The sequence below is a fragment of the Vombatus ursinus genome, unplaced genomic scaffold (assembly GCF_900497805.2).
Source record: "Vombatus ursinus unplaced genomic scaffold, bare-nosed wombat genome assembly UNPS02014818.1, whole genome shotgun sequence".
Taxonomy (NCBI): domain Eukaryota; kingdom Metazoa; phylum Chordata; class Mammalia; order Diprotodontia; family Vombatidae; genus Vombatus; species Vombatus ursinus.
Genome location: NW_020954596.1, coordinates 10,046,344 through 10,060,216, shown reverse-complemented (window position 1 = coordinate 10,060,216; position 13,873 = coordinate 10,046,344). Strand labels below are relative to the sequence as shown.

General features: G+C 38.4%; 1 protein-coding gene across 4 annotated transcripts in view; it reads right to left on the bottom strand.

Moving 5' to 3' along the window:
• HTT (huntingtin) overlaps positions 1-13,873 on the bottom strand; it is a 211,461-nt gene that overhangs the window by 65,397 nt on the left and 132,191 nt on the right. For all 4 annotated transcript variants that reach the window (XM_027836315.1, XM_027836318.1, XM_027836316.1 and 1 more), the window contains 5 exons: positions 8,089-8,230; positions 5,998-6,177; positions 5,096-5,272; positions 4,746-4,822; positions 1,418-1,556 (listed from right to left, as the gene is read on the bottom strand). In XM_027836315.1, the coding sequence (XP_027692116.1) occupies positions 1,418-1,556; positions 4,746-4,822; positions 5,096-5,272; positions 5,998-6,177; positions 8,089-8,230 (715 nt within the window). The remainder of the gene's footprint in view (positions 1-1,417; positions 1,557-4,745; positions 4,823-5,095; positions 5,273-5,997; positions 6,178-8,088; positions 8,231-13,873) is intronic.

The following is a 13,873-nucleotide window of genomic DNA, read 5'->3' as shown; positions in this document are numbered from 1 at the left end:
ACTTCCCCAGGGTCACACAGCTTAATAGTAAGTGTCTGCATTAGGATTCAGACTTAGGTCTTCCTGACTTTCTGACCAAATTCAAAAAAGGACCTGAATTTTTATCCAATATTTAGAGCTCACTTCTAATGTAAACTTCCCTATAAAGCCTTCCTGATCTCAATTTTATTTTGTATCTTTCCACTCCACTTATCATGTATTACTGAATATTATTGTTATCTGAGTAAATATCTTGCAGCCTTCTTAGACCATAATCTCCTCAAGGACAGGACCTGTGCTTCAGCTATTTGGGTATGGTGATAAGTATATTATGCACATAGTATGTACTTAAATGTTTAAAAATTAATTTTGAAATGCTTAATTTTGCATGTAATTCTTTTTTGCCAGGCCTCAGGGGCTATGAATGTCACTTGCTTTGCCAGAGATCTAAACTGATGATTGTAGGATACTCTACAGGGTATCCTGTCCTTTGCTTTTGGAACTGTCCTCTCATCAGTTACCAGCACTCTTCTTTAGGGCTGTGAGACTTACAAATTAGCTATACTAAAACAGGAAGGAGAGACACCCATCTTTCTCCAAAAGGAAAGGAGAAGAAACCTGAACTCCTTTAGCCATGTCTCTCTCCACAAAGTGCCTTTCTCAATGAGTTTCTTTTGGGGGTTAAAGAAAGCAACATGGGCCAGGTCTTCAGTGAGAGTTCTATTGCATCATATATAGTAACCTGCAAAATGCCTGACCCCATCAAGTAAGCAGAGAAGGGTGAGGATGGTTGTTGGAAAGTAATCTCAGATGCTGATGAGGGTGAGAAGAGCCAGGTAAAAGAATACAACGCACAAAGGGATCAAAGAAGAAAGATGAGCACTGGGAGTGGAGAAAACATCTGTAAAACTGGACTGTTCTATTAAATCTGAAGAGCCTTTCTACAACAAAGTAACTCAAACTATCATTGTCCCCATTCAATCGTCTCCATTCATATTCTCACATCTCCATTTCTGAGTTCAATTCACCTCCTACAAATGAATTACTATCCAATATTTCATTTTTTACAAGAAAAAGCTCCCCCATTTCCTCCCAAGTGCCCTAACCCCAGAGGCTCCAAAATGGGAAAAAGCAAGAGAGTGGCTATCCTACCTTCCTCTTATTATCAAGACTGTTGTCCCCCTTCTACCTCAATATAAGGTGAGAAAGCCAAAAACTGAACAATCCTAAGACCTTTAACTAGTCAAACTTTTAAGCTTTCTTCTCCCTAAGGTACCATTACCATTCTAGTAACTGAAAGAAGCCTAAGACAGCATGCTCTAAAAAAGCCCAAGAAGATTTTTAGCTCTGCTATGTACATCTGCACCCACAGATATTACAAGGTAAGACTTTTTTATAAGACACTGTATACTTGTCAATAAAAGCTCTGTTCACTTACTTGGTCTGGATTTATCATCTCTAGTGACAAGTGATTTTCCCCATCCAGGGGGTGTGAAGTGACTACAGGAGAAGGGCTAGCTGTCTCTGGTGCTACTGTACGACGAAACCTGTCCAGCAGGGAATAGAGTCTTTGGTGTCTGAAACACAAGTGAAATAAAAACACAGGAACTTGGAGTACAGGTGATCCTAAAGGCTGCCTGGTTTAACCCCTAACAATAACAATCTATTTAAGATTATAGATTTGACCACAGAAATAAGGAATTCTGAAAATTATTAACAGACTGCAGTTACATGAAATGGTAAAAGCATGGATAGAATGAGAATAAGCATGTAATACTCTAAACATGGGTACCAATCAGAATGAGACTAGTTAGATTAAAAAATAACAAATTTACAGAAAGTGATGCTGTTTTTAATTCCAAATCATAGCTATGTTTTACTCCCATTAGAAAGAACAATTTTCTAAAAATATAGTCTCGGTGAACATTTGCAACAGGCAATGTGAAGCATTCTAAGACCTTTGGAGTTGGGGGGCCTAACACCTGCCGATTCTTAGCTATCTGATTTTGGAAGAGTCACTTGACCTCGATGGGCCTCAGTTTCCTTATCTGAATAATGAGGATAAAAAGAGTTGTGCTACTTGGCTCAGAAGATGACTGGGGGGCATTAATTGAAATCACAGTCCTAGTGCAATGCCTAAGAAGCTAGAAAAGTCTGGCAAGCAACAAACTGCTTGCCTGTCACTTGATATTGATCCTCTCTAATTTCAAAGCAGCTCATAAGCAGGAGACTGGAAACCCAGTGACACACCCTTCTGCACAGCAGCTCATTAAGACCATTTCGAAGGGGACGTAAGGGTTTTGGGCTACACTGGTGGAGGAAGCACCAAAACTCATGAAATTTCAGATGCAGCATACTACTATGTAATACTTAACAGATGCACACACAAGAAGCAGACAGCCTATCACAAGTTCAGAAAGCTAGAATTCCTTAACTATTTCCTACCTAAACACCTAAGCCTTAAAGACAACCTGAAATTTCTGCCACTGCAGGGTCATGTCTTGAAAGGCTCATTTCCTTAGGAGTAAGAGATAGATTAATACCCAGTTCCACACTGGGCCTTCTGGCTTAAGAATGTCAAGCTGAAAAATTACAACAAAATCTATTTCGGAATAAAGAGGCAAAAAATTCAGCAGCCACCAGTTGTCCTCGTGAACTGCTCACCAAAGTTGTGGTGTAAAATCAACACACGACTTAAAAGTCAGACCAAAAAAAAAAAAAAAAGACAGACAAGCTGGGCTGAAGACAGACAAGTTACAAGCGCTTAAAGACTCAGTTTTCTCATCTGTAAAATGCACATAATAATACATATAATACTTAAATCACTAAATTATTGGGGTGAGATTAAATGAGACAAAGTCTCATTCCCAGGTTTATATTCTACCATTATCCTCATTGCCCTACTATGAGCATCTTGGTCTCTACCTCTGCAATGCCAGGCTCTGATATATGAATATCTGTCTGTCTGTCTCTCTCTCTCTCTCTCTCTCTCTTTCCCTCCCTCCCTCCTTCATCCCCTTTCTCTCTCTGTCCCCATCTGTTCCCCAGTTCTACTTTATATGAAGTTCTATCCCCTGCTTGTGAGACTGGCCTTCTTGTTTTTCCTCCCACTAGACACTTCATCTCCCAACTTTTCCCGGGTCTGTCCACCATGCCTATAATTTTTTCACTCCTCATCTCAGTCTCAGGCACTCCTCATTTTTCTTCAAGTTCCAACTAAAATCTACCTTTTACAGGAAACATTTCCTAAGGTTCTTAATACTGGTACTTTCCCTCTGTTGATTATCTCCATTTTATATTGTATGTCTTATCTGTACATAATGTTTTGGATGCTGTCACCCCATCAGACTGCGAACTCTAACAGCAGGAGTTGGGGTTTTTTTGTTTTGGGGGGTGGATCACCAGTGCTTAGCACAGTACCTGGCACACAGTAGGTGCTTCATAAACATTGGCTGACTGACATTCTAGTGTAAGTTCCTCCATGGCAGGGATGATCTTGCTTACCTACGTTTGAATCCCCAGGGCTTAACTCAGTAACTGGTACATAGAGAGGTTTAATAAATGCTTTATTGACATATGCAAAATACTGTATAAAATTAAAATATGTAAAGATCTACTATTATTATAATTATAATAATTATTATTATTACTACTACTGCTACTGTTGCTGCTGCTCCTATAGACCTCACTTACAGTCTCAAGGACATTCTTTTTTCAAACTTCCTATTTAGATCCAAAACATAAGCAAATATCCAAGAAAATTAATAAAAACTACAGTAAATGTAATTTTTAAGTTTGAAAATGCTGTATTCTGCATGACCGACATGTTATATATAGGACTTTGCAAAGACAATTTGATGAAAGAAAATGGTAGTTTTCCTTGCTGTTTTTTCCATTTAGCAGAAAAATTCTGTAAGATTATGAGTATCTGGCTTATCAAGTAAGAAGCCAAAACCTAAGTCAGGTTTTTCTGACTCCTATTTCAATACTGCAGTAATTAATTAGATGATGTTTACTCCAAATTATTAGAAAGACGAGAATAACTTTAAAATTCATGTGCAACTTCTTTGACAATGAGTGGCTTCACCGTTATTAAATGTTTGCCAAAAGACCAGGTCTTCCACACTTTGTGCTATAGCTGTGTTCTTAAAAAGTCACTTGTTTAAAAAAATACTATTAACCATAACTCCTCACATTTATATAGTGTTTTAAGGTTTATAAATCAAAATATCATGAGGTAGAAAAGGACCTTAGAGGTCATTTCCCTCCCAATATTTTATAGATGAAGAAACTGGGAGGAAAGGAAGGGGGAAAGGGAGAGATTAAGGGAGACTTTGAAGGAGGGAAAAGAAGAGGGACTGGGAGAGGGAAAAGGACGGGGGGGGAGGGGGAGAGGGAGAGAGAGAGAGAGAGAGAGAGAGAGAGTAGTAGTAGTAAAGAGAAAGAAGGAGGGAGAGGGAGGAAGGGAGGGAGGGAACAGAAAAAAGGACATTAAGAGGGAGAGATCTAGAAATCCAGATGATCTAACACTTCTAAAACAATTTTCTTCCACTTGTCAGTTTCTAAATTAATTTAATTTTGTAAATCAAGTATAAAATACAACACAATACAAATTTAAAGACACACTTCAATGAACTTCTTATAAAACAAATAGTCCTCCTGTCACTTGAACAATTACTTAAACCTCCCCACCCCAATTTAAATGCCTTTTATATTTAGATAACTGGGTTTTTCTTGAAGCATTAACTTGCATTGAAAAGTATTACCTCTGAGCTAATCCACTTTTTTGAAGGTATTCCTGAATTCTATTCAGTTCTTCCACAGGTAACTGTGACACGCTGTTCTGTAGAAAACAGGGACATACATGAACCAAAAATTCCTATACTTAAGAGGATCAAATATAACATTATATGAGATATCTTTTAAAAGATAGGTCAAAACAAAGATAATCAGATGTGATATGCACATCAAACATAAAAGGAATGAGAAATACACACTTGTTTTGGCCAGCCAGTTAAGTTATCCATTAATAAGAAAATGCTCTGGATAAAAATATTGTACTGACTGCCCTGGCAAGTTTAAATTAGATATCAAAATCAAGGGTTTGTTTCTGTACCTGTAAGTTGGCAGCCAAAAGCATTTCTACTCGACGACAAGCAAGCGTGTCAACCATGCGAGCCAGCACACGGAATGGTGTACACAAAAGCTTGTCCACATATAACATGAGCACAGCACCCGACTGGCTGAGATGAATCCCCTCTAAGCACTGCAGTGTCTTCTTCAAGGTTGTTGGCTAAATTGTTGAAGGAGAAGAAAAGATCACAGGTGATTTTTCATGGGAACATACTTGGCATGCACCTCACGACTGCTCTGTTTAAAAGTCATAGTCGGCTCTCTACTGCTGAAGCTAGCCACAAGGCCCTCCACACCTGGGGGCTACCATATCTTTCCAGTTTTACTTCATATTAACCTCATCTGCTCTATGCTCCAGATGAATTGGATGTTCTGTGTTCCCAATAAACTCCCTGCTCTCTCATTTTAATGCCTTTACTCCCATTTTCCCTCGCCCTAGAATGTCCACCCTCACCCACCTCCCATCCCTACTGTTTGCCTGATAAATTCCTACCAATTCTTTCAAGTCTAACTCTAATGCCACCTCCTTCAAGATGTCCCTCAATTCCCTAGGAAGATGGCAAGCCCTCCCTCCTGCTCTTCACATAGCTTTCTATTCTGAACGTATCTAATGATTTATCAAACATTATGATACACTATAATCATCTGTTTATGTATCACATGCTTCAAACTAGACTGGAAGTTCCATAAAGGTAGGCACCATGTTCCATTTTAAAACTGCTTTTCCTCTAGCATCCTAGTACAATAATATATACTCAGTAGGTGTTTAATAAATGTTTGTTGAATTCAATTAGCAGTGAAATGAAAAGAAAACATTCTTATTATCTCAAGAGAGAACCAGAGATGCCATTATTATTGTTATGAGTATATTGAGGATAGACTTACAGATGAAAGATTTTCACAGCGAGACTGAATTGCCTGGATGAAAAGCCCACTAGCAGCTGAATTCCTGTGGACTGCACTAATAAAGTCTTGTACTGGAGGCTCATGGGACAGACTGATCAAATCTTGAATATGATTCACAATAAGCCAGGTTAAATGTTCTGAATCATATAGGTTCTGACACTAAAGAAAGAACACAGTAATACATTTTTTCATTTCCAAAGCAAAAATGATCATATTTTTAAAACTATATTTCTCAAAAACCTCTGCTATGGATTACAATGAAGATTTATTAATGTGTAACACTTATGTAAGCACAAAATAAAAAATTTCAGGTTTACAGAATAGATTCAATTTACAAAATCTAAAGTTTCAAGGTCAAACAATTCTGAAGTTAAAGAAGAGCTATGGAATAGTATGTGTTAGATGGCAGTAACAATGGCTAAACTGTGATACTTCACAACAAACTTGTAGTCCATGCAAAATGGGATCTAAGCATTACGTATCAGAACGTATTAGTATATTTTTGGCTTTGTCTAGGAAGAGCACGCCCAGACCACAAATTGTGTGGATAGGAAAAGGTGGCTCAGAGGATTTTAACTGGAGACCAAAAATCCTTCAAGTCCTCCAGTGCCTTTCCTTCTGGGTCTAGAGTAACTCACATTGTTCCAGTACTTTACAATTACCAAACCCTTTGTTAATAACGACCTTGTGAAGTAGATAGGTACTGCTAACTAGTATTATTCCAAAAGTTACAGATAAAAGCACTGAGGCTCAGTATAGGTTGTATCTCCCAGAAAGTTGGAAAATTATCAGCAAGAGTTAATTAATTTGTTTTCTCAAGTAAACTTTCCAATTTAAGAGAGAATGTGTTAATCAGATAACACGTTAAAGTATTTTGTCTGGATTTCTCCTTTGCCCCAATCAAATTCTATCTTGCATTTGTGTTTAAGATATATTCCCTCTATCAGACAATAAACTACTTGAGGACAAGAAATGTTAAGCTTTTCATCAGTGAATTCCAGCATAGAGCTCACAGTCCTTTTTTTCTTTTTTAACAAAATTTATTCAAAGTGAACTTGAGGACAACAGTCCTACAAAAGGCCAGAATTTGCCCTGTCCCAGAGCCAGGTAACATCTTAAGTCTTTTATAGTCAAAAGTTTTCAACTCAGTCTATATGAAGGGAATTTCCAAAGGGAATCTCTAGGTTTTTCTAAGTGAAAATGGGATTGATACTAATAATCAATTTACTAAGCTAGCTATATAATATAGCCTACAGGGATACCCATGCTCTTATTTCATTTAATAATATTTACATGTTATTCCAAAACTAGATCTTTTAGATTTTAAGACCACCCATTTATACAGAAACTGTAAAAAGTGGTTTGTCCAACCCCCATCTATTGCATTCCTTAAATTTATTTATCATTTTATGTTTTTTTAAATTTACTGTCTGTGAATAGGCAATATTAAAGAATGATGTTCAACAGGTTTTGGGAATGGAGCAGGGAGAAAGATAATATATTAACCAGAATGAAAACTAGATATAAAGCAAAATAAAATGGCACCAATCATACCAATGAAAAAACTACTTTCTTAAGAACTTTTACTTAAGTTAAATAAATTTGCTTAGCTTACTAAACATTATTTAACAAAGCATCCACGAATCTATTTTATTTACTGTGGTTTGATGGAAAAATAAACAAATGAAACCAAAGTACACTACAGTCAACTCTCTATTATACAAGCCAGTGGAGGGAAAAAAATGGCATAAATGATCCAACACAACAGATACTCCCCAAATCCTTCCTATTCAGGCACTATTTGGGAGCAAAGACCTACCAGTTTATTTTTTTCCAGGACAAGTACAAAAATAAATATTCAATGACTGAGTACAGACCAATTAGGCAGCAAAAAAGAGTTGACCCTCACAAAAACTAGAAGACTTAAAGGCAGTCTGTGATTAAATATTGGTCAAAGGTTATATAATCTCAAAACCATAGAATTTGTAATTGAATAACGTAAGAGTTGACTGTAGGTAGGATTGGGAGCTTTAACAATCCCTTTATCATTCATCCGATTGTAAAACTTACAACATAATCACAGAAAAGAATGAGTGCGCCTCTTCGTACTATCTCTCTATTGCACACGCCAAGAGTGGATGCCAAGTGGGAATCCTCACCATCACTAGACATCTGAGGGCTGAGTAGCTTCGTACTGGAAAGACTGTGCCTTCTGGAAGGAACAATATTGTTCATGGTGAGCATAATTAAGCATATTTCAGAACTGGATACAAAGAAATGAGTTCAAATAGTAAGCTATCAGAGGAATGTGAATGTTAACACTGACAATAAGCATCTGCCCTTAAGATTTTTCCACAAGGAAAAGGAGGTTAGGTCTTTTTATAAAGCAGGATTCTATGATATGTGAAAAACTGTGATGAAACAGTATGTGTTATATTACCTAGCTTCTATTTCATCAAAAGGGAGGAATTATGATGATATGAATATTGCACACACTTGTGTTTTGAATTTCAGACCTGAAAAATCTAACTGGCAAAGTTTAAGGATAAGCAATTACATTTCCTCATTATGTTTTCTTGAAAATATTGTCACGTGTCAACATGAAAACCATAAGGCATGGGCTGACATGAATATGAACATGAAATGGTGCTTTGACTATAAGACCTGCAAAACACAACAGTTTTTAAAATTGTGTAATAATCCAGGTGTCCCAAAAGTCTTAATCCAGTTTTTAAGATATAATAGTTTATTATTATTATCATTATAGCTTACAACTATAATAAGACTTTTGGGATACCTGAATTATTACAAAACGTAAATTGATATAAAAAGTAGAATACTTTCATATTGGAAAACCTGCAATGTTGAAGCAATATGCTAACTTTGATCACCTCCAGGATCAAATATAAAAATTTCTGTTTGGCTTTTAAAGCCGTTCATAAACTGTCCCCTTCCTACTTTTCCAGTCCTCTTCCACCTTACTTCCAAGGCGGCTAGGGGGCACCATAGGGCACAGACTTGGAGTCAGGAAGCCCTGAGTTCAAAGGAGGCTTCAGACACTGTGTGACCCTAAGTAAGTCACTTAACCTATGACTGCTTCAGCTTCCCCATGTGTAATATGGGGATCATAACAGCAACTACCTCCCAGGGATGCCGTGAGAATAAAAGGAAACAGTATTTGTAAAACCACTGTGAAAACTTTAAAGCTCTATATAACTTCTAGCTAATATTTTTTCTTTTTTTTATTTTAGTTTTCAACATTCACTTCCACAAGATTTTGAGTTCCAAATTTCCTCCCCACCCCAAGATGGCATGCATTCTGTATACCCCTTCCCCTAACCTGCCATCCCTTCTATCTCTCCCCCTCTTCTGCTAAGATTAGTTTTTCCACACTCTATTATCCAATGACACTGGCCTCTTTGCTGTTCTTCCCACAAGATACTCCATCTCCCCAGGTCTAGACCTTTACCTGACTGTCCCTCATTACTAAAATTCTTTTGGCTTCCTCGGTTTCCTTCAAGCCTCAGCTAAAATCCCACTTTCTTTAAGAAGCTTCTCTAAGTCTCCTTTAATGTTAGTGTCTGCCCTTTGCAATTTCTAACATTTATCCCACAGAGCTACTGTTGGCATATTCTCTCCAAGTCAGACTGTGAATTTTTCGAGTGCAGCAATTATTTTTGCCTTTGTTTCTTTAGTGCTTACCCAAGTCTGGAACACAGCAGGCACTTAATAAATGCTTATTGATTTGACTTGACCTCATCACCATGCAAGTTAGGTTAGTTTTTTCTTAAAAAGCACAGAAAACATGCTCCCAACTTAGCTGGCTCAGGGGACAAATGGGCAAATCAGACACACAGGAACTTCCCTCATGTGAATCGACTCTTGGTGTCTTCAACGCCTCCTTCTCCCTGTTGAATATCTACCCTATGCCACTCCCACTGGTAAACGCCTTAGCTTGGGGGATGGGCAAGGCTGGCTATGTTTCATTTCCATCTGGGCTGTACTTCTGACTGTCCAGACTGTGCCACTGTGCCCCATGCAAATCGCTTCTCCACCTCCCCCAATGTTTAGTTCCCTTTCAGCTTCCCAATTAGAATATAAACTAGAGGGCAGGCACAATACCTGGCACGTGGTAAGCACTTAGTAAGTGCTTATTGCCTGCCTGCCTTCTACAGCTAAATAAATCTCCTTTTGTTAACTGCCGAAAAATGTAAGTTTCTCATTTTGTTTCAATACTGAACATAAACTACTGGGGGGACTCCCACCTAGCAAATGAAAATAACACATTTCTTTGCCCACAGTATTACTACAAAGTGCTTGATTTTTAAATTTTAAAATTATTTCTGCCAACAATATTGAATTCATTTATTCATTCAGTCTATTTTTTTAAAGAAAAAATAACTATAAACTTGACAAGGCTATCAATTTTCACTACTTCATTTAACAAGCATTTTTAAGTACCTACTATGTGCCAGGCATCACACTACATGTTGGGGATACAAAGTCAAAATTTAAGGAAATGGTCCCTGACTTCAAGGAGCTTTCATTAATTAGGGGGCTAACAACTTAGACACAGATAAACAAATGAAAAATAAGTACTATGTAAATACAAAGCAATTACAGAGAAGACACACCAGCACCTAGGAGATACTGGTCTCAGCTAGGCTAGGCCTCCTATAAGAAGCGGTGCTTGAGTTGAGTCTTGAAAAAAGCTGGAAATTTTAACAGAGGACCGGTGAGGAAAGAATGCATTTCAGCCATGGGGGCAGACTATGTAAAACATCTCTCGCCGTAAAGAGTCACTTGGAGATGAAGCAGAAATAGATCACTTTGGCTAGAAGGCAGAGGGTATGAAAAGTCAGCATGCAATAAACCTGGAAAGGTAGATGAGAGCCAGAGAATGAAGGGCTCTAAATATCAAAGAAGCAATTGGCAGCCACTGGAGCTCTCTGAGCAAGGGAATGATGGTCAAATCTTTGATTGAGAAAGACCACTTTGGCAGCTGGGTGAAGGACAGAATAAGCAGGAGAGAGACTAGAGGGAGGGACACCAATTTATAAGGCTATTGCATATGAAGAGGGCCTGAAGTAGGATGGTGGCTATGTCAGTGATGGAGAGAAAGAAATGGATGCAAGAGATGTTGTAAAGGTAAAACTGACAAGATTTAAGAAAGACTGGACATGCTGGGTGACAGAAAGAATAAAAATGGATTATAGTTGTGAACCTCAGTAAAAAGAAGGATGGTGGTCCCTCAGTAGAAATAAGGAAGCAGGAAGAAGGAAGGGTTTACCTGGTCCTTTTTTGGACATGTTGAGTTTAAGATGCCTATGTGAGAAGGCAATCCGCAATAGGAGACAGGAGACGGGATCAAGGGTACAAGCAGAAGGGCTGGCCTTGATGATAAGGGCTGCCTCTTCATCATACTGTTGCAAAGGAGAGGATGGAGAACAAAGTCAAAGGATCTTGAGACACAGAACAGAGAAGAAGAGAAAGCTCGAGGCAAGAGCTAATATTTTCTCTACAATAAAGTACGAGAAGAGGTCATCTACTAGGAGGGAAGAAGGAAGGAGTATGGGAAGGTTAAGAGAAGAAAAGGTTTGGAACAGCTGCTGTAGGAATGAAAGTCAATTAGGGAAAAGAAAAAGGATTGCCCTGATGCAGCGAAAGCCCAGTTGAGATGGGGTAATATACACTCGGAGTGGACCTAGTCAGCCCAGTTGTTTGCCTTCTTCCAGCAACAACACACTCAAAACATTCTCATGGAACCTGGGGGCTGAAAGGGACTTTTGTTGTTCAATTGTTTAAGTTGTGTCTGACCCTTCATGACCCCATTTGAGGATTTCTTGGCAAAGATACTGGAGTGGTTTGCCACTTCCTTCTCCAGTTCATTTTAAAGACACAGAAACTAAGGTTAAGTGACTTGCCCAGGATCACTTGGCTAATGAATATCTGAGGCCAGATTTGAACTCAAGAAGATGAGTCTTCCTGACTTCAGGCCCGGCGTTGTACCCACTGCACCACCTACCTGCCCAGGAAGGGACGTTAGAGCTTATCTAATCCAAATCTCTTCTCTAATGATATAGGAAATATCTTTAAAACATCCTTTGTTAAGAAGGGTAACTTTCAGACAAGTGATTATCAAGCCTCAGTTTAAACACCTCCAGTAACAAGGAACTCACTATTCAAGTAAATTCCATTATTTGATACCTGTAGTTATTTAAAAGGTGTAATGCACATCCACTGATCCTAGCTCTCCCCTATGGAGCAATTAAGTTAAATGTCTTCCATACAACAGCTTTTCAAATACTTGAAGGTTGCTAACATAAGCCTCCTAAATGAAAGAAATTATTATTTTTCTATTATAATAATAACCAATTACTAATTTAGGATTAAGATTTTTTCCTATTTCCTCATTCAGGGACCTGTAGGCCAGTCAGTCAGTCTCTGAAGAACACTGCTAATACATGAGATTGCCCAAATCAAAAAGAACCTGCTCCTTAATCTTGGGCAGAACTCCACCCAACTAGGAGATCTTTCCTCTATTTAAAGCGTAAATCGAATCTAATCTAAGTGAATTCTTGCCCTTAGGATATAAACCCATGTCCTTGCACCCCTACATTTACTGTGACCCAGCTCATGAAGGAGAAAACCAATCAGAGTGGTCTGGGTAGAGATGGATTCCTGTGTCCAGTTTGCCAGAGGTGGCTGAGTCTCATGATCAAGCCACATTCTGAGCAGGAAGAAATGAAGCCTTTTAGCCCATCTCCTCACTATGTCTACTCTCTCATTAATCATTCACCAATCAGGATTGATTTTCACTTTTCAGAGGCACCTCCTTTACCAAAGGTATTTAAGCATTCAATGATCTCCATGGTTTTGTCTTTGGTTACTGAGAGAAACTACTGACCATCAATTTATTGATTATCAGCTAGCCTAATTAAAAAACTGATTATTAATTACCCAGAAACTATCTTTTGGGCTTTTCATTCATCTTATAAGTCTTCTCTCTTTTGCAGAATAAACATCTGCAAATCCTTCAATGACTCTACCTTATACATGATTTCAAGGTACTTCATCATTCTGGTCATCTTCCTTTGAACATACTCTATTCTGTTAATGTCCTTAAAACATGGCACCCGAAACTGAACAAAACATTTAAAAAGAAATCTCAAAGGCATATAATACAATGGGATTAAGACCTCCCTTACTCTGATTTGACTCTGAGGAGCAAAATTCATTGTGTTAACCACAAAAAGCTTCAGAAGGCTCCACATCTCCTCAAGAAGTTTGTGACAGGACTAGTATTTTTCTGACACAGATTTCTTCCTCCATATGACCTGACTCACCCCAGCTTCCTGGATGTAGCTTCCTGGCTGGGAGGCATAAAAGGTCCCAGCTGCCTAAGTCACCAAACCCTGATGACATACTGACCAGATGCATTTCCAGATGAAGATGAGGGGGATCACATCCAGAGAAATTAAGCGCTATTATATCCTTGCTGTGCAGCCTCCCTATTTTAGGACAAGGTAAACCCTAAGTACTTGCAGTACCTCATGTTCTCCCACATCAAACCTAAACTACACAGATTCTGGGCTAGAGCCAAGCCTACAATACAGTCCCACAATCACTTAAAAAACAGCAGTCAATCCATTTAGGGAAGAAGGAAGATTTCAAACTAATCAGATTACAGTAATGCAGCTGAATGGGCAAACCATTAAATTAGTCCCTAACGGCAGCTAGGTGTGGCAGTGGATAAAGTGCCAGGCCTGGAGTCAGGAAGACTCATCTTGCTGGGTTCAAATCTGGTCTCAGACACTTACAAGATGTGTGACCCTGAGCAAGTCATTTAATTCTG